The sequence below is a fragment of the Ptychodera flava genome, unplaced genomic scaffold (assembly GCF_041260155.1).
Source record: "Ptychodera flava strain L36383 unplaced genomic scaffold, AS_Pfla_20210202 Scaffold_93__1_contigs__length_395732_pilon, whole genome shotgun sequence".
Lineage (NCBI taxonomy): Eukaryota > Metazoa > Hemichordata > Enteropneusta > Ptychoderidae > Ptychodera > Ptychodera flava.
In genome coordinates, this window is record NW_027248415.1 from 373,126 (window position 1) to 395,999 (window position 22,874).

The following is a 22,874-nucleotide window of genomic DNA, read 5'->3' on the forward strand; positions in this document are numbered from 1 at the left end:
TACCCAGTGCAGAGCTTCTCAATGAGAGCCCACAAGTGGTAGAAAAAAATGCATTGTAAAATTGTTAGAGTCTCCAAAGTGTATTCTACCTTATGGCTAGAAACAAAGGCTATTCACATACACATACAATGCACAATGATGTATATTTGCATCAAGTGTTTTGTGCCACCATTTAATGTGGCTCCACTTACAGGCATTTTGTCTCAAATTTGTTGATATCCTGAGCCATTATACAGATCTGCCTCAGCTGATTTTCATCAAACTGTGTACAAGTAGAGTATACAATAAACACGCCTCTGGAAATTAAGCTAAGTGTTTAAGGCTGCATGCACCAACACCTCTGGGGGGAGATTTCAGGGGAGGGGGACTTGAAAAAATTTACAATATGCCAAGGGGATCTGAAAAAATTGAACTTGATCAAATTCCTTTTCAAATGCCTTCTGGCACTTTCACTTCCTGCCATTTCCATTTTCGCGCGCCCCCTTCGGGTGCAAGTTTTGAGCTACATTACACAATTTATTTATAATCCAAGCAGCCACATTGAGGCAAAAGATTTAGGTTGTCATGATTTCTACTTACCCAACCCCTCTGTTGTGCAAAACTGTCCTCTATAATGACTAAAAGTTTCAACTTAACCTTTCAATAACAATTTGGGAGATAACTTATTTGATAACATTCTCCCATTGACAATACATTGGGTCTAGGTCAGTGTCAAACGTTCATGTCGCCGTATGTACATTTTTATTTTTGAGGACTTTGACAGAATACAAACTATTTAGAATAGTGCACAGTGTCATCAATAACAACTGGAAGCTTCAGGTCAAACAACCTTTGAATAACAATTGGGAGCAGATGACCTATGCTTCAAAATTATAGCAAGTCAGAAGGGGGACTTGAACACATTGAGGGTTTTTTAGGGGGGTATTTGAAAAAATCTGAGAACTTTTTTGGAATCTCCCCTCCCCAGAGGAGAGGTGTTTGTGAACACAGTCTAATTAACCCTGACTGATACATTCATAAATTCTGCTTGTACAAAGAGCAAACCAACCCTGTCCAGAGTTGTAGATGACAGTTTAATCATTGGCCCGTACCCTATGTTCAAGATTGAGGTACATAATCCAACCACAGGCTCTTGCAGCATTGCTTGGATATCCTTCACACTACTACTGAGGTTCAGCCTTCAGCCTCACACTTGGATCCTTGGCATTCTTTCCATCGACTATCCAAGCAATGCTGCAAGCACCAGTGGAACCCGCTACCATGTATTACAGCTGTTATAATGGTTCTTACATAAGCTCAATGCAGTTGTTGGGGAAATAGAGAGTTCATCTCAACTCCACTCTTATGGGACCACTGCTGTTAGCATCATAGCTCAATGCAGTTGTTGGGGAAATAGAGAGTTCATCTCAACTCCACTCTTATGGGACCACTGCTGTTAGCATCATACAAACAAGTGTGTTTACTGAAAGTACCGTAGCTGCAGATTTCATAATAATAATAATAACTCCACAAAGACCCCACACTAGAAAATTCACTTTCGGTAGACAATAGTCCGTAAGTATACAGTCACCATTTAGTGTGTAAATTCGAATTTGTTGTGTAGATAGGATGAAGAAGTTACATGGGGAGAACAGTTGAACAAGTACCACTCTCTGTGATGTATGGTATATTATCTTAATCTTAAAGGGATACAGTCATCCGAACTGTGCTCAAAGGTAGGTATGGGACCCATACAACCAATGTAAACACTGTATCCAAGGTACAATGGTGATTGATGAAACTTAAAACATATCTGTCATAACCTAGATCATATAGATTAAATGTTGCAGCTATGATGATGTGGTGCCTCTAGATATCATATGTGGAATACATCGTTTATAAAAAAGGAACTCGCACAGGCACATGCAGTTCTGACGACTGTTTCCCTTTAAACAAACAGTGGTAACCGTAAACTGTATGCCATTTACAACTTGTCCTTGTACAAGCAGAATTTCTGATTGCATCAAATGGGCTTAATCAACACTAAGATGGTTAGAGGTGTACCCTAGTTGCATTTCAATTTCTTTTATGCTTCAATCACGTATGGCAGATATTCTGTGAAATAATGTTCATGTTCAGAGCCAATAACAGATATGCCAGTGCTGATATTGTTCAAAAAATGCACAGTAATTAATATACATATGCAAGTCAGTTGGTTCTGTTCAATAAGTATTGTCAGTTGGCAGTCATTTTGTCATGAACTTTTTCATGTCTGGAGCAATATACACACAAACGTGGTAGAAGTACAATGCACATTACTAGAAACTGATTGATGGCGGATTGATAGTATTTCTGAAAAAAACTGTTAAACTAGGTACATGTATATACGATCCACTCTTTGAAGACCTCATTTTAATCATCTTCAACGTTGTCTTTGATTGAAAAGTTGATTCATATAATTATCTCATTGCACTGTCACTGGCAATTATTCTGCAATCATGTCAAAGCAGTGATTTGCCATGGAAAGGCTGGCCCTGAATTTGTAAAATAGAGAGTTACCTTCAACATCAAAATCCAAACTTAAATGAAAATGAAAAACCAAAGGACCATGAAAGTGTAGGGAATGGTTAAAAAAAGATCAATATTTGTTGTACTTGCACAGACTTTTGGGCAAATACTTGTTGGTTTTGCATACAAATTAGAAATTGCTGCCTTAGAGACCATTTTGGTATGACATGTCCTGAGCCGGTCACTTAAAAAAAGCTCAACTGGATCAGGTTTTGTCCAAACTTGGCACATGCACAATGCCAAATGACATGCACATGCTTGTGCATTCATCTCAATATAGTCGTTATTGGCAGCCACTTGGTTATATGAAATATTTCATGTCTAAAGTCACTGCACAGACACTACTTGATTACTTGTTGGATTTCATTCAAACTTAAAATGGCAATAATGTGCCATGGTTTATATCAATCTGTTAATTCCTTTAATGACAGAATTCAATAGAGTACTGTATCTGTATGAACACCCTTGGTATAGACTCTACATGTATGTACCTTTCATAAAGACATAGTTGTCCACAACTATTAATACTTAAGGTGACTAATAATCAGCAGGAACTGTGTCGCTGATGATGACTGATTTTATTTTTGTTGGTTTTTTGGAGGGGGGATGTTCACTTGAAAGAACTGAACAAGGAAAATCTACTTTCAGCCATTAAAATGTATGTGTCGATCATTAAGCTATTGCTGGTATCAATATCTCAATCCTTAATCTTTTGATAACAATTTCCTCTTAGAGCTCGATGTTGGCCAATAAAAACCCAAGGACTACACCTAGGTATTGTGGTGAAGAGTTTGTTGATCTCCAGTTGATAACTAAGTGTACATAAGTTTGATGTTGCCATGTGTTTCCAGCGTCACTTCCATCCCTTTCCGCTAGTAATTTCAATGAATCTCATAAAACATATTGTAAATCTCTTTATTATTTGAAAAGAAACTTCTGATTATAATAAATATTAAAGCAGATATCATGATGCCATTTGACTGATACTGAATTCCAACCTCGGATTCCAACCTAGCCTCTGTTGACGTGTAAAATAGACATCTTAAAATGACACATAATTCACACGAGTTAAGTGTCATCAAATGCTGTATTTCATCCCTTGGATTACTGAGTAACTCTATAAGTGGAATCTAATCTATTTCTAACCATATACCTGTCATTTATACGGCCCTTTAGACTTGGCTATAACTTCTCAACCTTTAACCCTCTTGTACCAATCTGCCTGGATGACTTCATATTGCCCGTTGAGAAAAGTCAAGTGGTACACGTTGCATATTCTCTAATTGATATTCAAAAGTTTGTTTTTCACTCATGTACCCTTTTTGTTCAAATTCCTGAGTTTCCAATGGCAATTTCAATAAATGCCCTGAATATAAAATTGTTTATTCATGGTTTGAATACGTGTCATCATCACTCTACACACCATACAAACTATCACGCTTACACACCATACAGACTATCACTCTACACACCATACAAACTATCACTCTACACCATACAGACTATCACTCTACACCATACAGACTATCACTCTACACACCATACAGACTATCACTCTACACACCATACAGACTATCACTCTACACACCATACAGACTATCACTCTATACACCATACAGACTATCACTCTACACACCATACAGACTATCACTCTATACCATACAGACTATCACTCTACACACCATACAGACTATCACTCTACACCATACAGACTATCACTCTACACCATACAGACTATCACTCTACACACCATACAGACTATCACTCTACACACCATACAGACTATCACTCTACACACCATACAGACTATCACTCTACACACCATACAGACTATCACTCTATACCATACAGACTATCACTCTACACACCATACAGACTATCACTATACACACCATACAGACTATCACTCTACACACCATACAGACTATCACTCTACACCATACAGACTATCACTCTATACCATACAGACTATCACTCTATACCATACAGACTATCACTCTACACCATACAGACTATCACTCTACACCATACAGACTATCACTCTATACCATACAGACTATCACTCTACACCATACAGACTATCACTCTACACACCATACAGACTATCACTCTATACCATACAGACTATCACTCTACACACCATACAGACTATCACTCTATACCATACAGACTATCACTCTACACACCATACAGACTATCACTCTACACCATACAGACTATCACTCTATACCATACAGACTATCACTCTACACACCATACAGACTATCACTCTACACACCATACAGACTATCACTCTATACACCATACAGACTATCACTCTACACCATACAGACTATCACTCTACACCATACAGACTATCTATCTACACACCATACAGACTATCACTCTACACCATACAGACTATCACTCTACACACCATACAGACTATCTATCTACACACCATACAGACTATCACTCTATACCATACAGACTATCACTCTACACACCATACAGACTATCACTCTACACACCATACAGACGATCACTCTATACCATACAGACTATCACTCTACACACCATACAAACTATCACGCTTACAGTGCACTGCAAGGCCACTGGTTTTTGCGATACTAATTTGCATCAAGGGAACACAATCATCATTTATAGCAACCAGAGGCCAAATGTAAATGCAATTGTAACATTACTGGAACCAAGTTGCAGTAGTTGTCATGGAAAACTACCATGCCCATCTGACAAGTGTCAATGTACATGTCTATTGCATATTTACAAATCTACTGCAAAACCTTCAAAACTCTTCGTATCCATGTATTACCATAGCATGATGCTTCACATATTTAAAGGGAGCAGATTTTTTTCAGCTTTATCTCTGAATAAATTGAATAATTGAATACATCTTTCAAAGGAGAACAATGGACTAAAATCATATAAAACAATGTCAACAAGCACTAATGTGAGAACCAGAGACTGGGTACTGTCACTTTAAGATAAGATTTTGTGGAAATGAGGGAATCCATGAAATATGCAATTGGTGCTAACAAGATGTGATCTTAAGAGTAAAGTCTAGACCTGACAGGGTGTAATTGATTGGTCTATTCACCCCTAAATTCACATAAACTGGTCCACCATCACCAATGATAACATTAAGTTGGGCTGGACCATGCTGGTGAAAGAGATTATACTTAATTTTGAATGCTCTGAATTACATGATGGTCAATTTGCCATTTGACCACAATAGTAAATGCCAGAATGGCATTTGACCCCATAGGGTGGTACTGACATAGATATATAGATTAAACCTTATGGACAGGAGTGAAATAGAATTAAAAGTAAAATGTACTGTATCCTTATGATGGATGCACAAATAAAAAATACATAACATACATTTTCAGATCAGTTAATTACGCTTGACAAAGCAAATATGCTACTTGATGCTTTGCACAAAACAAGCAAAATTATTATAAACATGCTTTGCGTCTGTCTGATGTACGTGTTAAAATGGAAAAATTCAACAATGAAACATTACAAGGATATTGGTTATTGACCAACACTTTATCATTAAAAGGCAACTTCCATAGTTGGTCAGAGAAAACTTGCAGACAACAAAAACCACATGATAACTCTTATTGATGTAGGAAGCTTACAATCTGCAAGGAATTCTTAAGACAGTCATGTATATCTAAGATGGACGATTGAGGAACCTTTAAGTAAACCCTTGTGGTAAGCTGAAGTAACATCACATCATAAACTCATGCCAATATCTAGGATTATTGTCCACTGCCATTTGAACCTCTTTAGTTTGTAACAGTGATATGACATACACAAAAAGATTCACTGTATCAAATGGAGATTTCAGAAATCTGGCTGTGATCTGCTGCCAATGACATCATACTCATTCTCAGTGGCACTTTATTTTAAACATGAGAATCTGTTCTTTACAATGCCTTATCTTGGTTTGATCAGATTTGAAGTGCTGGAACGTAGTTTCAATATTATTTATTAACTCTCTATTTCTACTCTGGAATCATGTTAGTAGATTTGCTGTAAGATAGAGCCAGCCTTGGAAAGATGACTTTAAGAATAATATCAAACTCACACAAAACATTAGCCTGTGAGATTGAAACTAGCGTGGCTTTCTTGACTATTAACACTAAACACATTGAAGTTCTTTGAACATTCAAATCTGTTTGACTGCTGCTGTGGACATGATTGCATGAAATTTACATCTTTCTCTTCAAAGTTATTGATGTCAACAAGGATGACATACTGTATCATATTTACTCTTAATCGATGCAACATTGGTATTGATGTTCACTGAATTCACTAACACAAGCCACAATTACCTGTAGTAACCTCGAGGGTAAGTGTTCATGCCATTTTGAACGACTGTCATAGAAAACCACTTGTCAAAGGTTTCATTATGGAGAAATAGAGGACAACAGGAAAGGACCAGTTTCATGGACTTATACCATGTAAGACAAATCACATTACAGCAGTGTTTTCACTAAATAATAACATGCCTAAGGTTAATGGTCAAAAGGAACGACCATCATGTCACAAACCAACTAATACTTTACCACTATAACGACCATGTTTTTTCAGATCAACTCTATTTTAGCGAACCATCAGGGTTATAAGCATACAACATTATTTCAAATGAACAATGTTACATATATCAATGTACAACATGGTGCTCTTACAGTCACCTTTCTACAAAGCCCAGCACTATGCTCTTGGCCTATGACTCCTGCCTACTAGGACACTGTGTCATCGCTCAGCTATTGCAACTGGTGTAAACTGCTTTGCACAGCCAACAAATACTGATTTCATAACTGTTACTGGCAGAATTCATGTAGCGGACATGAAGACATGGCTTCCCGAGTACAAGTTAAGATATTGGTGATACTGATACATGTAGATGCTTTGGTACATTTACAGTTTAAGTTTTATAGGCTTGATGCATGTAATGATAGCAAACCGTATCAGACACAAGATAAATATTACCTGTGCTAGAAGTGTGAACTGTTCTTACTTTAATTCAGACAAGGAAGAAGTGAACGACTCTTTTCACCAATGTTTGTGAGGTAAGCTAGGCTGTTTAGTTACTCAAAGAATCAAATGCATCAGGAGTTTTATTTGATTTGTAAAGTGGTGATAATAGAACAAAATCTACCTCATATTGTTTACATAAAGATCTCGCTTTGCTATTTGCTTTAAAGGTAATTTGCCCAACATATGACCTGTGATGTCAATGCAATTATGTCACCATTACATTCGAAACGGTAAAAAGGGGTAAGTTGACAACACAGGCACAATAGAAAAGGAAAAACACCAAAATTCAAAGTATAAGAGACAGATGACATTTATTTTGTTCCTAGCAAAATAAGTTATGATACTGGCACGATGACTAACTAACAGTGACCATTGAGATTTTAATTTATCTCCAAGCTGGTGCTGTCTGAACACCTCAAAATGGTGGAAGATTATTTGCATATTCAGTTTGGACAGCACTTGACTTGCGTGTAACATTTTTTTCAATTTGAAATATACAGAGAACCTGTAGAGTAACATGGTGCAATGAAAATTCAATAGAAATACCTTTAAGATTGGGCAGCCTTCTCTGCATTATACGGTACAGTATGGAATTGTCCTTGATTACAGAAGATAAGGCGTGCTGGCAACTTTATCCCCTCCACAGACCACTTGTTCCAATCATGAACTGAAACAAAATGTTATCTTCTGCCAAATTGTCAACGAATGGTGGAGCCTGGTATGGTCACATGATCATTTGTATATCAAGATAAGCCTTACTGACAGTTACATATAAGGCTAATAACTTGTAATGACTACATTCCATCATTGACATCAAACGAAATCTACAACATGGCATTTGTACCGTCAAGTACTAGGTAAATTATTACAAATCACATCAAACTTTCTTAATGGCTCTTTAATAAATCAAAATGATACAATTGGGGCGTTATTCCGACAGTCAAAAGTGATATGTGAAGCATTACCACTTTTGTTGATTTTTCTGCAAAAAGCTGTTGTTCACTCTTTCCTAAAATGTGTAGTTCAGACACACCAAGGTGAAGCTGGGTGAATTCCTAGTCGTCTGAATGGCATTCAAGCATAGTGGTATGGTGATAAACAGTAAGAGTAATATTACACCATATACAGTGGACAGGGTGACAACCTGAAATTCAATCTCAGCAATGATATTTTTACAAATAATTTTTACCTAATTCTTGATTTTCCATGTCAGATGTTTTATAACACATGCATTACTCTATGCTATCACACACCATTTTATCCTTAAGGACAAAATCAAATTTTTTTGTAGAAGGTAAAGCAAAGAAAAATATGTTTAGAGCTTACAAGTTTGAGGTAGCTAGAAAAGAAATATATGAATGCGACATAAATGATAATAAATGACAAAAGAGTGTTCAAAACCACTTCGTATGTAAAATAATATTTTATTAAAATGTGTATTAAATTGAGCACATACCCATACAATCTTCAAAGTTAATTTCATATGAAACAGGGAGCTGAAAATACCAAAACATAAACAAAACATAACACTACATTGCTGATGAAGGCTATAAACTAGTCTTTTTTAGAAGCATGATAAAATGTCCACAAGTTTTCTACAAAGTAGAATGATTCACAAAATAATACTTAGATTATAAATGTGCAAGTGATGTACTGAAAAATTCTTCTATAAAGTGAAGTATAAATATGGCAAAACTAAAGCAGTGCACATTATAAAATGGCCAGTTGATAATACATAATCAGAGAGTTGCAATAAGACAATGGCTTTTGCTTGAAATTCTACTAAGAATAAATTATTTTCAACACCTGCATACATTTCATATTCGACCAATCAACATTTGGACAGAAATGTTCTTATTCCATGTGTACATGAAGACACAAGTTTCATGCCCTCCTTTCAGAACAAGTTCTACACCCATCATAGAGTACCGTACATCTGTTGGTCCAATGCAGTACCAGGTATATTTATCATGCATGTTTATCATTCTTGACATCAAAACTTATGTCCATATACTTTACCATATATATACACATTCTATGTTCAAAAAGTTGTCCATACACATGAGGATCCTTTCACTAGATTTTTCAAAGATCGTTGTTTCTCAACTTATATAAACATCAACAAATATTAAATATGACATTTCTTCGCACTGAATTTCATAATTATAGGAGTGCATTCATATTTTATGCAAAGTCATAACCGCCAAGAGGGCATACTATGCATTTGAGGTTATCATCCAGTGACAGCTGTTCCTGTATCATACTGGGTGTCATTTACTGCATCAGATAGACAACTCTATCCTGTCTCCAATACTGTTCAAATAACATCAATGTTGATATGATAAAGGGGGCACGTGTTATATTGGGCAACAACTCATTTATCATGCCACAATCTTCAAACTAAAAATAAGGAGATAATTATTAATTTGGAGACCAAATATATTACAATTCAATATGATATTACAATACTTCTCTCAAAATGTCCAAAACCCTCCAAAGTGTATATATCTGCAACATTAAAGTATTGCATAGAATGTTGGTAATTTTGTTTATTTTTTAAGAAAAACGATGATCAGTAGATGGCAAACAAGGTCACAAGCATCATTGTATGTGTTTGCTGGTACAATGTAGACTCTACTTTGTGGTATTTCCACTTTTTACTTGAGCAAAATAAAGTTAACAGGATTTCTATTTTACAAGCATAGAATAACTATAAAAGTTCATTTCAAACTCAGTATCAGTGGCATATTAAAAAGCAGAATGGCAGCCCATTTTGTTTGCATGGGTAAGCCCTTGGAAGAACCCTAAACTCAAGCCCACCTTTTAAATGTATAATTCAACGTTTACTATAAAATATCACCACTAATATTTTACAATTATTGACAGCAGGTTGGAGAATCATTGATGTGAGTAAAACGACACCATTCATTGTCATTGTAACCTGACTACTGTTGAACTCACATTTTACAACAGCTTTTAAAATTTACAAAATTACCATTGTCATTTCCTCTTCTCAGTTTGCATTGCACAACCTTGTCGATGCAAACCTTTCAAGTAAATAGTTAAGTTATTTGATCTCTGTTCTACTTGCTGACTAAATAGCTATTATATTTTTCTACCAATTGCTGACTAAACAGTTCTCTCCTTGAAAGACAAGCCGGCTGTAAATCATTCCATTCTGACTTTATAACTGATATGATTTACAGAAGTCACTTGTCAAGTCATAATTATCTGTGCACCATATTCATTATCTTTCACCCTTTTATCACCATAGTTTGGTCAAGCCCCATTATTTTCAATGGCAAATGTGGATCTGTACACAGGGCAAAGGTGGTAAAACTGTTTAAAGCTCCATAAGCTGTATCTTTTGACTATTCTTTCAGAACTTTTGTTTTGTGGTTTCGCTACACTTTCTGCATTGAATCCCTAAACTGTAATTTAATGCCAAGTATTTAGCATATCAACACAACCTATATGAGTATAATCTCCATTGTTATTGTTGAAAATTGTATTCAAGTCCAGACTAGAATTCATTTGTAAACAATAAACAATGATCACTACACACATACAAGCTGTGTCGACAAAAAGGAGAGTTGAAATTTCAGCATGACAAACGGATCAGTGTCAGACACGGTAGTTGATATACAGAAGCAGAATACTGAAAAACTTGCCACAAGTTACAGCTTATATCCCTTTAACATTCAGCTTGCTTTAGGAACAGAACACAGCATAGAAATCACCCCCAAAAATAATGAGTTCAAGCTTTGAACTATTGACCTTTGCAGGGACAATAAAGTTCCAACAGAAAATGTGAGTGGTAGGCCAGTAAATGCACACTTTTCTTTTGGTGTTACTGAAGTTTCATCATAATAAATACAGTAATGGAAATTCTCAGAAAAAACATAAAAGTTATAATTAAAGATATTGTCTTTGAATCATTGTATTTCATGACTACATCAAGTAATATTCCCTTTCAAACATACCTGAGCAAAAGATCAATTACATGTCAGAAGGCCAACTATTTTAACCAGTTGTTAAAGGTCAGGCTGTGTGTAGTCACCAGTAGTTGGCTAGTTTTTTCCTTGAACTTTTCATAGACATAGAAAATTGAGATGGAATACATAAAAAAATACCACACACTTTTTTGTAAATTTGGCATTGTTTATCACAAATTTGTATTTTTTCAACCATTTGTCATTATGGGATTTAACAAAACATTTTATTGAAAAAAAATTTATCAAAATATCCACAATATTGTTTGAATGTAACATGGCAAAAATTTGAAAAATACTGCGTATGTCCTTACAAATTAAAATATTGAACTGTATAAGCAGAAAATGCCATTATTATTTTTCTTATGAGACATATTTTGCTGTTATGTATAAACAGTTTGCCGTGTGATAATGTTATGCTATGAATCTGTGGTGCTGTGTATTACAGCTTGTGGTTGGCTATTCAAAGTGATATGAAAATATTAAAGACAGCCAATGTCAGTAATTGAGCCATCCCTGCAATTGGCAAGATTAAAAAAATCTCCTATCCATTACAGCTATGGTTCACTACATGTTGAAAGGACAAAAAAATGTTTAAGAAAAATAAGATAAACCACATGATGGTGAAATATGTAGTGCATTTGTCTATTGTGACATGAAACCTTAGTTTTTTAATACAAGTAATCAATGCCCTTCAGCAATGTGCTCTCTGAATGACATCATTGGCGTGAGAAGCGTAGATTATCATACACAGACAGATAGTGTTTCACATTTATCACAAAGTGACCAAGGAGGTCATTACAGAAAGCGTACATAGCCCGAAGGAAGTCCCTCTAAAATCTAGCAATCTTCACTCACGCCCACCCCTGTTACTTGTTGCCAAGAATTATTTCCTTGTTTACCATTTGAGTTAAAGAATGACAGATTGCTTGATAACGTCAGCAGGGGTCTCTACTGTACACTAACAGTCCTTTGAAAACACTTTTTTCTCACAAGTCCTGTTAACAAGTCATGGACAAGATACAGTATTACACATTACAATTCCATGTCATGCCATCAGCAATTTAACAGACTTCCATTGGTCAAGTTATGTTAATATTTGCAAAATGCAACCTATAGTATAAACTGGTATTCATTTTATCTAATTCATAAAGTGTATGTAAATCATCTGAAATAATTCGACTCAATATGAATCTTGTTTTTAAAAACACTAGATTTGCTAACTTTTTCACACACAAAAAAAGCAGCAGTTGATGCATAGATGCTCATCAACCCCCTAGTATGCACTGTAAACTCTGTACTGAGGCAGACACAGCACTTCCATCATTTGTATTGCATATCTTTACTACGGAAGCATTTATTTTATTCACTTGACAATTTTAGAGTGGTCAATATGGATATCTTACTGGTACAAATGAAATGAGAATCCAAGTGAATGGATTTGTGTATATCCTGGTATCATTCGCACAGATGCTACAAGGGAATGTGTCAGTTGTCAATGCTTGTCCATGTTCCAGTGCATAGCCACAAGGGAATGTGTCAGTTGTCAATGCTTGTCCATATTCCAGTGAAAACTGGTTTCTTGCAGGCAACATTTTCATAAAAATTGGTGGGATTTCTTTGGTTAGTAAGTATCACAATGGGAATAGAGGGATTTGCCCTGGTGACTTTTAAATTAATTTATGGGCAAGAGAGAAAGGAAAGCCAAAAACTAATAGGCAAGATGGAGCCAAGTACAAGAATTTGGCTTACTCTTGCCCAAATCAGATAGTTATCCATTACTCTTTCAGTAATTGAGTAATGTCTGTTTTGGTAATTTATGTTTTAACTACACCAAACTTTGTGGACAGACATGCTGATCAAAATCGTGTGACTCCATAAAATTGAATCGCAATCCTTGGAGTACAGTCTGTCACACACACTGACATTACAAATTACTATAACCAGTTTACCTCTTTCATCAAGAACAATAGAAATATAAATCTCCATCAAGAACAATAGAAATATACATCTCTATCAAGAACAATAGAAATATACATATCCATCAAGAACAATAGAAATATACATCTCTATCAAGAACAATAGAAATATACATATCCATCAAGAACAATAGAAATATACATCTCCATCAAGAACAATAGAAATACACATCTCTATCAAGAACAATAGAAATATACATATCCATCAAGAACAATAGAAATATACATCTCCATCAAGAACAATACAATTTGGATGTGTACCCTCTGCTCTTCACTGTTCATCAGGCTTCATGCTCCATACATCTTCAATCATATTTTCACTTTGCAGTATTTTCATAATAACCTCATATTATCAGCTTCCCCCTTGTATATTATTGTTGTTTTCAAATTGAAATGTAGACAGAAAAATGGGTTAAACAACTGACATTTTATATCTTTGTTCATATATTCTAAGTATAAAAATACAAATTTAGTTTCCCCTATAACAAATGCATGCTTTACCTGAAACACAATGATTTTGCAATTTTGCAACAGTGCACTTTCTTTTTTGACTGAAAAAAATCTTGTCCAATATTTCAGAATCTAGTAATGTTGATCATTCAGTTACACCCAACAGAATGTGTCACCATGGCCTCTTTGCAATATTTAAGCTAGTAAAGTGAAAATTTATACATGCCCACAGGGCAATGCAGAAAGATGTAACAAAAAATATGAAGAAATTGTATTGAGGTAGAACGCGCCCCGGGGACAGATATGCAGATTCTAAAACCTTTACAATTCTATTTTGATCTATCTCTTGTGGGGGTTCATTATAAAGCTCTTGGTGTAAGAAAACTTTTCCCTGGCTTAGTTTTTCAAAAATTTAATGATTTTATTATTCTCCATAGAGTTAACACAGGGATGGCAGCCATCTTGAATTTTAAATATCAGTAAATCTCTGGACATTTGTTTCTCCAGTACCAAAAATTTGCACGGTGACCCCCACTTTTTATCCTTGATTTTGAAAGAGAACAGTTCAAATATTCCTTAAGGAAACTTTGAGCAAAAGTGTAAGTTCTTCATTTTCTAGGCGCATACTACCTTAAATCAACACAGAAATGAAATGCCAGAAATGCTGTCAATTAAATTGAAAACAATGCTACATGCAAATATTTTAAATATGTGCTCTATTCAAAAATAAGTATAGTGTGTACAATGGCACCAATAATTTACCTTGGAAAGTTTTTGTTCTCATGTTGTAGTGATGTCGTTGATTCTAGATCAGTTTGTAGAAGACATAACAAACTAATACCACATAGTGACTTGCATAATCCAACTCGGCCCATTTACTCAGTGTATGGTCAGCAGCATAGCCCTGAAAAGACAAAAACAGCGTTAACATGGTTTAATTGAGATTGTCTCTGTCAGTCAGGCTCATGTCATTTCCACTCTGGTCAACAGTTCATTGAATATATAAATTGATCAATGATGATGCATTGATGTAATGACTAATGAATATTGTGAAGGAATCTGCTCTGATCATTGATCCTTTAGTGACATTCTTACTTCATTGTTTGATTGATATGCTGCTTGATCAATAGTGCAAGAGTGATAAAGTGAATTATTGGTGTTTTTGCAATATATTGATTGATCAATGATGTGTGAGTTCCATACTGATTAACCTATGTTTTAGAAATTCACTGATTGATCAATAATCCGTAAGTGATACTGACCAATCAATGCAAGGTAATTGACATACTCAAAGATCTATAATATTTGAGAAATACGGTTGATCATCAAAGATGTATGAGTAATATGCTTGGTGATACATAAGTTCCCTACTGTAAAAAAATACCGCCAATGATACTGTGTTGCTCACATTTGATCGGAATTGGTACATACTAGTAGTATTGGTACCAAAGGTCAACAATGAATGTTGTTTCTATCTGTTCAGTGCAGCAAAATTCTACATTGATATTATGACAATGATTTCTACACAGTACAACCAGAAAAACAAGAATGACAACAGCAAATAAGGTCTGCAACATAGGTACTGGAGGTAAACTTTAGAAACATGCATATCAACTTCTGCAGCAATGGGACAAGCAGATCCTACATACATTAGCAAATGTCAATAAAAAAATCAGCCAGAGAAGGCTTGACAAAAAGAAAAGGTGGGAGAGTGGGGAAATGTAAAGTAGGTGATTTATTTACAACCTTGGGGATTTTTAAAATGCTATCAGTGCTGTCATTCAAATGTAAACAGCACTTAAGTTAGTTACAGATGGTGAAATGCCTTGCACTGTGGGGGTGATTATGACATCTGGAATTATCCTGGATTGAAATTTCTTATCAGTTCATGTGTGTCTTGCATGGAAAAGTTGTAAACATTGGTCCAAAATGAAAAAATTAACCTCAGCTTAGTTTTCTGGATCAAATTTCACTACAAATTGATACCAAATATGACAAAATTATGTTCACAGCCTTAACCACTGTCTCACATATCCTGGGTTGGTATAGGTCATTTAGGGTCAAAGACTGAGAAAATTACCTAAATTATACAGATTTGGGGTTTCCAAACACTTTGAGCAGAAGAGAACATCCTTCAGGACTTTTATACCTAATTGCAAAGCTATAAGACAAGTAGTTTTTGAGAACAAGTTTTCTTGACCGAAAATGACAAAATTGTCTTAAAAATACAAATTTGCATATTTCTTGAAAATTTCCACATATCCCACTATTGTCATCCCTGGGCAACTGTAAACCAAATATAAAAGCTGTCTGTCCAACAAGTTGAAAGAAAACATATTTTTTTACAATTTTTGACCAAAAACGACAAAAATTGCCCAAAATGGTAATTTTGCCAATTCTGTTGTAATTTCCGACAAATTAGAAGGGTAACATCCTTGCACTGTCCAACCTAAATTTGAGAGCAATTGGGCCAGCAGTTTCAGAGAAGAAGAATTTTTACTTAAAATGACAAAAATAACCAAAAAATTCAGCAAAAATACAAAATTCAAGATATCTTCACAATATACATATAACTGTATAAGGTCCACCTAAGGTACTTGCCCACTAATTTTCAAATCGATCAAAACAGTAGTTCTTGAGTTATTAATTTTTGACCATTTTAACATTTTGTAAGTTCATTTGCATAATTTAGGCAATGCAAACTTCATTTGAACGAAATCCCATCTATAGCCCAGGATGCATAAACACACCAAATACCAAGCTGAAACATGCAGCAGTTTGCGTGTTTTTGATGTTGATGGACATACTGTACGTACGCACATACATAAATACATACACACATACATACAGACTCCACCAACTTCAGCTTAGACGATAACCTCACATTGGTATACCAACTGTGAGCTAAAAACTATGAAAAAGAATCAACTTCTAGCAGTGGAAGGGTTCAATCAACTTGGCCTAGAAGTGGTTTGAGTGTAACTTTAGATTAACATTTGTACAGTGATGGTAACTACCCAACATGGTGTTGTGTAAAGTGGGAATATCATTTTGAACAAGTCATCCAGACAAATTGTCTGAACTATTCATGGCTTGAATACACTCCTTCACACGTTGATTTGTTCTGGCGGTCAATTAATGCCCACTTGAGATAAAATTCAACCACCAAGCAAATACAGACAGAATTCATTGATAAGCTCTACCAGACACAAAATGAGACTATCAGGGTCAAAGGTTAAACTATAAGCATCAAATAACTGTAATGATGTACTGAACAACTAACAGCAAAACATTTAAACCATCAACAAGTACAATGTAATATCATCAAAGCAGCAGTAAGTGTTCCTAGTTACATACACTGTTGAATTTTGCCTAGCTACATAGGAATGTGACTTTGGTACCATTGATTACAATACTGATTAGTGGCAGACTACAAGAGTTGGTCATGAGAAATTCTGGTTTATATTTGCAGTGTAAAAGAAAGTCATAATGTCAAGTCAAACTTATGATTTCAACATGATTTTTGTTTTCTCACAAACTGACTTTATGGAAAATGCACTGTCACCTTAAAATAACACAATCTCACAGTATAAAATGTCAAAGTCCTCAGATTTGGGGCACAGATGAACATCAAATTAGGTTAGCTGTAAAAGACACTGTTAGAGTGTATGATAAATGTACGATACTACTTCCTTGAAAGACCATGCAAAGATGTGACACTTGAGTTAAGTGCTGCAACGCATTTATTTTTATTTTGGCATAATTAAAGGCAAACGTCTAAGGAATGTAATTGGGCTGATTTGTGTTGATGTCAAAGATTGTAACGAATATGATAAAAAACTACTGATACCTCTTCTTGTAACTGTGCATTACTGTCAAACATAACACCCAGATAAGCAAGATGGAATACTGCACACAGTCCAAATGTCATATTGGCAAGAAACACAATCACATCAGTCTGAAACCAAGAAAAAGAAACATTTCTGGATCAGCTTAAAATTAGATCATTCCATCTTTCCAAATAATTGTGCTATTGACTGAAGCAGTAACTAAGAATAAAATCAAATCTCCCCTCTGTAAGGATATTTTATGTCATCTTCTCAACTTGAACCTGCCATGTTGAAGGTCTGATCAAATAAAATAATAATAAAAGAAATCTCAAGTATTGTAATGTTTTTCACTGAAAAAACAAGATTTTTGTTGGAGGGTATAGTACAGTGGAGACATTGTTTGGTATATACACAGCATCCAGAACAATGACAAATTTATGATTTAAAAGGACATACATCCCAACTTTTTATTTGTTATTGTTCACTTCTTAAGTTTAATTCTACAAGCAAAGTCAAAATAAATTCTTCTCAGAAAGCAACAATGAATATATTTGGTTGTGCACTGCAGAGCATCAACTAAGCATACAGAATAAAAATTCATGTCATACAATGACAAAATCAGAGTTCAGAAATACTCCAAATTAATTCAGTTTTTGGACTGGTCTTCACACGCAATGTGATCTAAATGACTGTTAGATATATTTATAAGAAGGACTTGCACACATTATTAATTGCTAACATGATAGACGATAGAATATTAAATGTTACAAAAGATATAGGGAACTAGCTATAGATGTAACTACATGCATGCCCAGCTTGATCAGAGAACAGAATTTGTTTAATTTATCATCCAACAGGCAAACCCCCATTTCCACACCCATCACCAACTACCTATCTGAGCAATGAGTAAAGCACCTTGCAGTCTCGTAGTCACAATCCACTGATAGCAAGTCTGCTACTCTGGCCACCTCTGGTCATCAAATTTACCATCCTTTGATCATGAGTCTGATACTTTAGCTATTGTGTGACAAATTGTCTCTCTCATCCACAGGCTGTGACATCTCTTTACTGATAAATGTGATGCCCTATCAACTCAAGGTAAACATGGCAGTATCAGTACTGCTCAATAAAATCAGCATTTCCATTTGCCAACCATGGCTAACCCTGACCTTTACGAAGCAAAATGAATAAATAACATACTACATACATTTACTTTGTCATGACACAGATAGGTAATTACATCTGATCAGCTGCTAAAGCTAATTTAAAATAAATTTGGAACTCAAACATACAATTCTATTGCAATTATTGCTATAATAATTAGAAACAGTACACAACTTACTTCTTTGTATTGATGAGAACAACCTGTTGGACATCTCTTGGCAAGTATGCATGCATTAAATATTTGAGAGAGTCTCCTCCTCAACACTGAAAGAAGAAACAGTAAATTGTTGAATTATTTGATATGACTATTGGGCAACAAACATCAAATAATGTGGTTACATTTTGTAACTGACTTATGTAACAGAATGTATAAGAGTTTTCAAATAATGAAGTTGATACCAGTCAGTCATTAAAGTCAGTGATATATGTGTATCACATTCTACCAACAGCTTAGTTCAAATTTGTTCAGGATATGTTTTGAACACTTTGACATAACTAATTGAATGCCACTACCTGTACAATCAATCTATTGCTATATTACTAAAATCAACATACATTGAAATACTGTATGAATCAAAACTATTGTCAGGAAGACACTGAACTCAAAAGCAATTGAGATTTGAAGGATGAAGATGAAATATTGAAAGAAGCAAAACAACTGCAAACATATATTTCTTTCAACAAGTCTCCAATTATTAACATTCAGATATATTGCCGATTACTTTCATACAAACAAAATTGCTGTAACTGTGGTAAACATCCTTCCGTATTAACCCTGTGCTGCTACCAGAAAGATTTTTCAGAATATTAAGAGTCATCGTTTGAAAAGTTAAACATTATTTGAAGGACAGCTCGGGAGCAATACAGGAACAAAAAGGAATTGCAGTATTAAATACCTCGTCTGATAAAAGCATTTGACTTCTCATTTCATATCACCAGAAAAATCGATAATAATTACCAATTACCAACATCTGTCTTTCATATATTCATTTTGCTCACTGCTTTACTTGCAGCATTCTGATCACCTTGCCTACTAGTCTGCTATGACTGAAATTTCCAGCCTCATTTTGGAAAATAATTTGGTTAAACGGCAAAAGTAAGCAGCCTTGTGCTTCCTCACAACTCAAAACAGACACCTTGGTTAATAGAAATCAGCTGACAGGAAAACTATCTGTGATTGGTTAATAGAAATCAGCTGACAGGAAAACTATCTGTGATTGGTTAATAGAAATCAGCTGATAGGTACTTATGGAGTACTCACCATGTTCTGTATAGGTGAAAAGACCAAGTGATAAAAGCACTGCTGCCAGTTGAAAATTCAAACCCTGTATGGATGGGAATTAATCAAACATTAGTTCCTTTCATAAGCACATGGCTAAAAACTTTGAACTGAATGGCCTTGTGAGCACAACTTCTATGCCCTTGGACAAAAATAACAACTATGCTAAAGAAAATCTGCAAATGACAAAACAAAATTCTACTCCATCTGCTTGCAATCACAGGTGTCTGGCTGAAATGTACAATCACAAATAAGTGAGCAGACAGTTGATGGCGTCAATCTAAATGTACTTCAAATCATTTGTTATTCTTGATTCAAAACTAGTGTTTATCATTCTTACAAGCTGTTCATGAAAAAAATTACCACAAATTTTCACCAAATTTCAATGATGATACTGAAAACTGTGAAATAAGTCAATTTTGACATGACTACCAGTATGAGCTACATGTATGTACAATGATTTTTAAATGCTCACTATATGACAAAACAAGGATTAAGGTATTACTCTACTTTTCAAATGCTTATTTGGAAGGTATTTTGAGCTGTCGAATAACATGTATATTCTTGGGAAAGAAACAGATTTCAGAGTTACAAACATGATACCATATTCCTCCGATTATAAGACCCTGCCCGTTTATAAGACCCCCCAGGATTATTTTATCAGTTCGTGTCAGTTCGTTTATAAGACCTCCCCAGGGGGTACACCCGAATACTGACTGGAACAATAGAGCTATTGTCATGTAATAAGACAAGGTATCCGCGACACCTATGCTGCTTAACAAGTGTCAAAGTGAAGTATCAAACCTCAAAACACGCACACTATTGTAGGGGTTTGGAACATGTCAATCGGGAACGGTTCTAGTATTATTTCCTGGCGATAAAACTACACTTGGATTTCGCTACGTAAATGAACATTAAAAGAGTTGGATTTTTTAGCGTCTCGATCAAATACAATGTCGTCTTTTCGCTACTGTCATTTTGCTACCATCAAAATAAGCAGATTTTTCAACATTTGATCAAGTACGAATCGAACATTACAATGCAATTTGGCTACCATAAAATGAACTACTTAAAGGTCTGGTGAAATGCCCATGTTGCAAAATCACAAAAATACAGTTGATGGTCTATAAAACAGTTGCATTCATTTCTTTTTTCGTTTAGCGCGCGTGATTATGAAATATGGCAAAAGAAAAATGCAATGTGGGCGTGTCCCCCGAGCCTCTCCAGTCGACTTTTTTCGGCTTTCCGAAGTTTGCCCGACGTCGTATCTCATAACGGGAATTAAAGTATTTCACACCTCCGTAAGCTCCCCATGGGGGGTAACTTCTAGGGTTTCCGCTTACATGATCAGGACAGTGTCCTCCTTCACTTTGAACATGAACGGCTCAACTGTAAACTTTTCAAGTTCCCGTCAAGTGTGGAGTGTTTGAACCATAATGTGCTTGTCTCGGCTGGTTCGTACGATCGGCCACGGTCCCTCGGCTGAGCCTGCCTCGCTACTCGCCACACAGAAGGCTGGGACCGCAATGCAAGTCAACTGCATGAACACCAACACTGAACGTTGTGACTGCCATTAAAATGCACTAGTCTACAACACGGAACGTCGTGACCGCAATGCAAATCGACAGTAAAAAACGTAAATGGGACCGTGATTAAAATGCACTACAACTACGACACGGAAGGTTGGAACCACGATGCAAATCAGCTGCATGAACAGCAACACTGAACGTTGAGACACCATTAAAACGAACAACAACACGGAACGTAGAGATCATGATACAAATCATGGAGGTAGAGTCCTCCATGATACAAATCGACAGCAACACGGAACGCGTCGTTGGACGGCAATTACTTAGGCTAAATTGAAGAACAACGGGGAATACCGGACCACGAGGAACGCGATGCAACTCGACCACAACATGGAATGTTTAGACCGTGATTAAAATGCACAACACAGAACATCTAGACCGCAATCAGTGTAAATCAACTATAACACCGAACCTTGTTGCCTCGACTAAAATGCGTATGTCTGCTATGTATAGCAAAAGTTTCAATTCTCGCGAGCGAGCGTTCCTATGCCCCTGTACACAGGACAAAATGACGTCAAATTTATCACAAGGGCTCGATTGCGTGTGTGTAAGTTTCAATTCTCGCGAGAGCCATTTATGCATGCTGTACACTAGACTAGATGACGTCAAATCTCTCGCGAGACTTGGCTCGATTGCAAATACGTACGACGCGACGGAAAGAACGCAAAAATACGGAAGTAGACACAGTTTTTGCGAATCGCCGAGAGAGAAGCGCAGATTAAACAAAAGACTAAAAACCCCCACGTTTTTTCTTTATTTACCATATTTTTTAACAAAAATCAGTTTCGCCACTGTGGCGAATTAGGATCGATTTTTTTTCGCCACTTCGGATTTCGATTCGCATTGGCGAACGTGGCGAATGGGCAGCGCGAAGCCTGTTTTGTTAGCGGATACCGGGCAGAGATAAGGCGGCGTTGGACCGCTATTCGATGTAAATGAACACACCTGTGACGTCACAGACGGCCAACCTTGACTCCCACTGAGGGCGTGACCTG

The 22,874-nt window shown here is 35.8% G+C and overlaps 1 protein-coding gene and 1 long non-coding RNA gene across 4 annotated transcripts in view; both read right to left on the minus strand.

The window, feature by feature from the left end:
* Nucleotides 1-8,298, minus strand: part of LOC139129121 (carbohydrate sulfotransferase 3-like) — a 90,554-nt gene extending 82,256 nt beyond the window's left edge. Inside the window, exon 1 of the mRNA XM_070694779.1 lies at nt 8,143-8,298. Coding sequence (XP_070550880.1) covers nt 8,143-8,170 — 28 coding nt within the window. The 5' untranslated portion in view covers nt 8,171-8,298. The remainder of the gene's footprint in view (nt 1-8,142) is intronic.
* Nucleotides 8,299-9,000: 702 nt separating this feature from the next.
* LOC139129122 (uncharacterized) lies at nt 9,001-20,339 on the minus strand. Of its 3 annotated transcripts, none has more exons than XR_011551521.1 (5): nt 20,273-20,339; nt 19,190-19,275; nt 17,868-17,975; nt 14,780-14,921; nt 9,001-9,092 (listed from the first exon to the last, which is right to left on the minus strand). It is a non-coding gene; the product is annotated as an uncharacterized lncRNA (long non-coding RNA). The 3 variants fall into 3 exon arrangements; XR_011551520.1 differs by having other exon boundaries at nt 9,001-13,930; XR_011551519.1 differs by lacking the exon at nt 9,001-9,092 and having other exon boundaries at nt 13,937-14,921.
* Nucleotides 20,340-22,874: the final 2,535 nt, after the last annotated feature.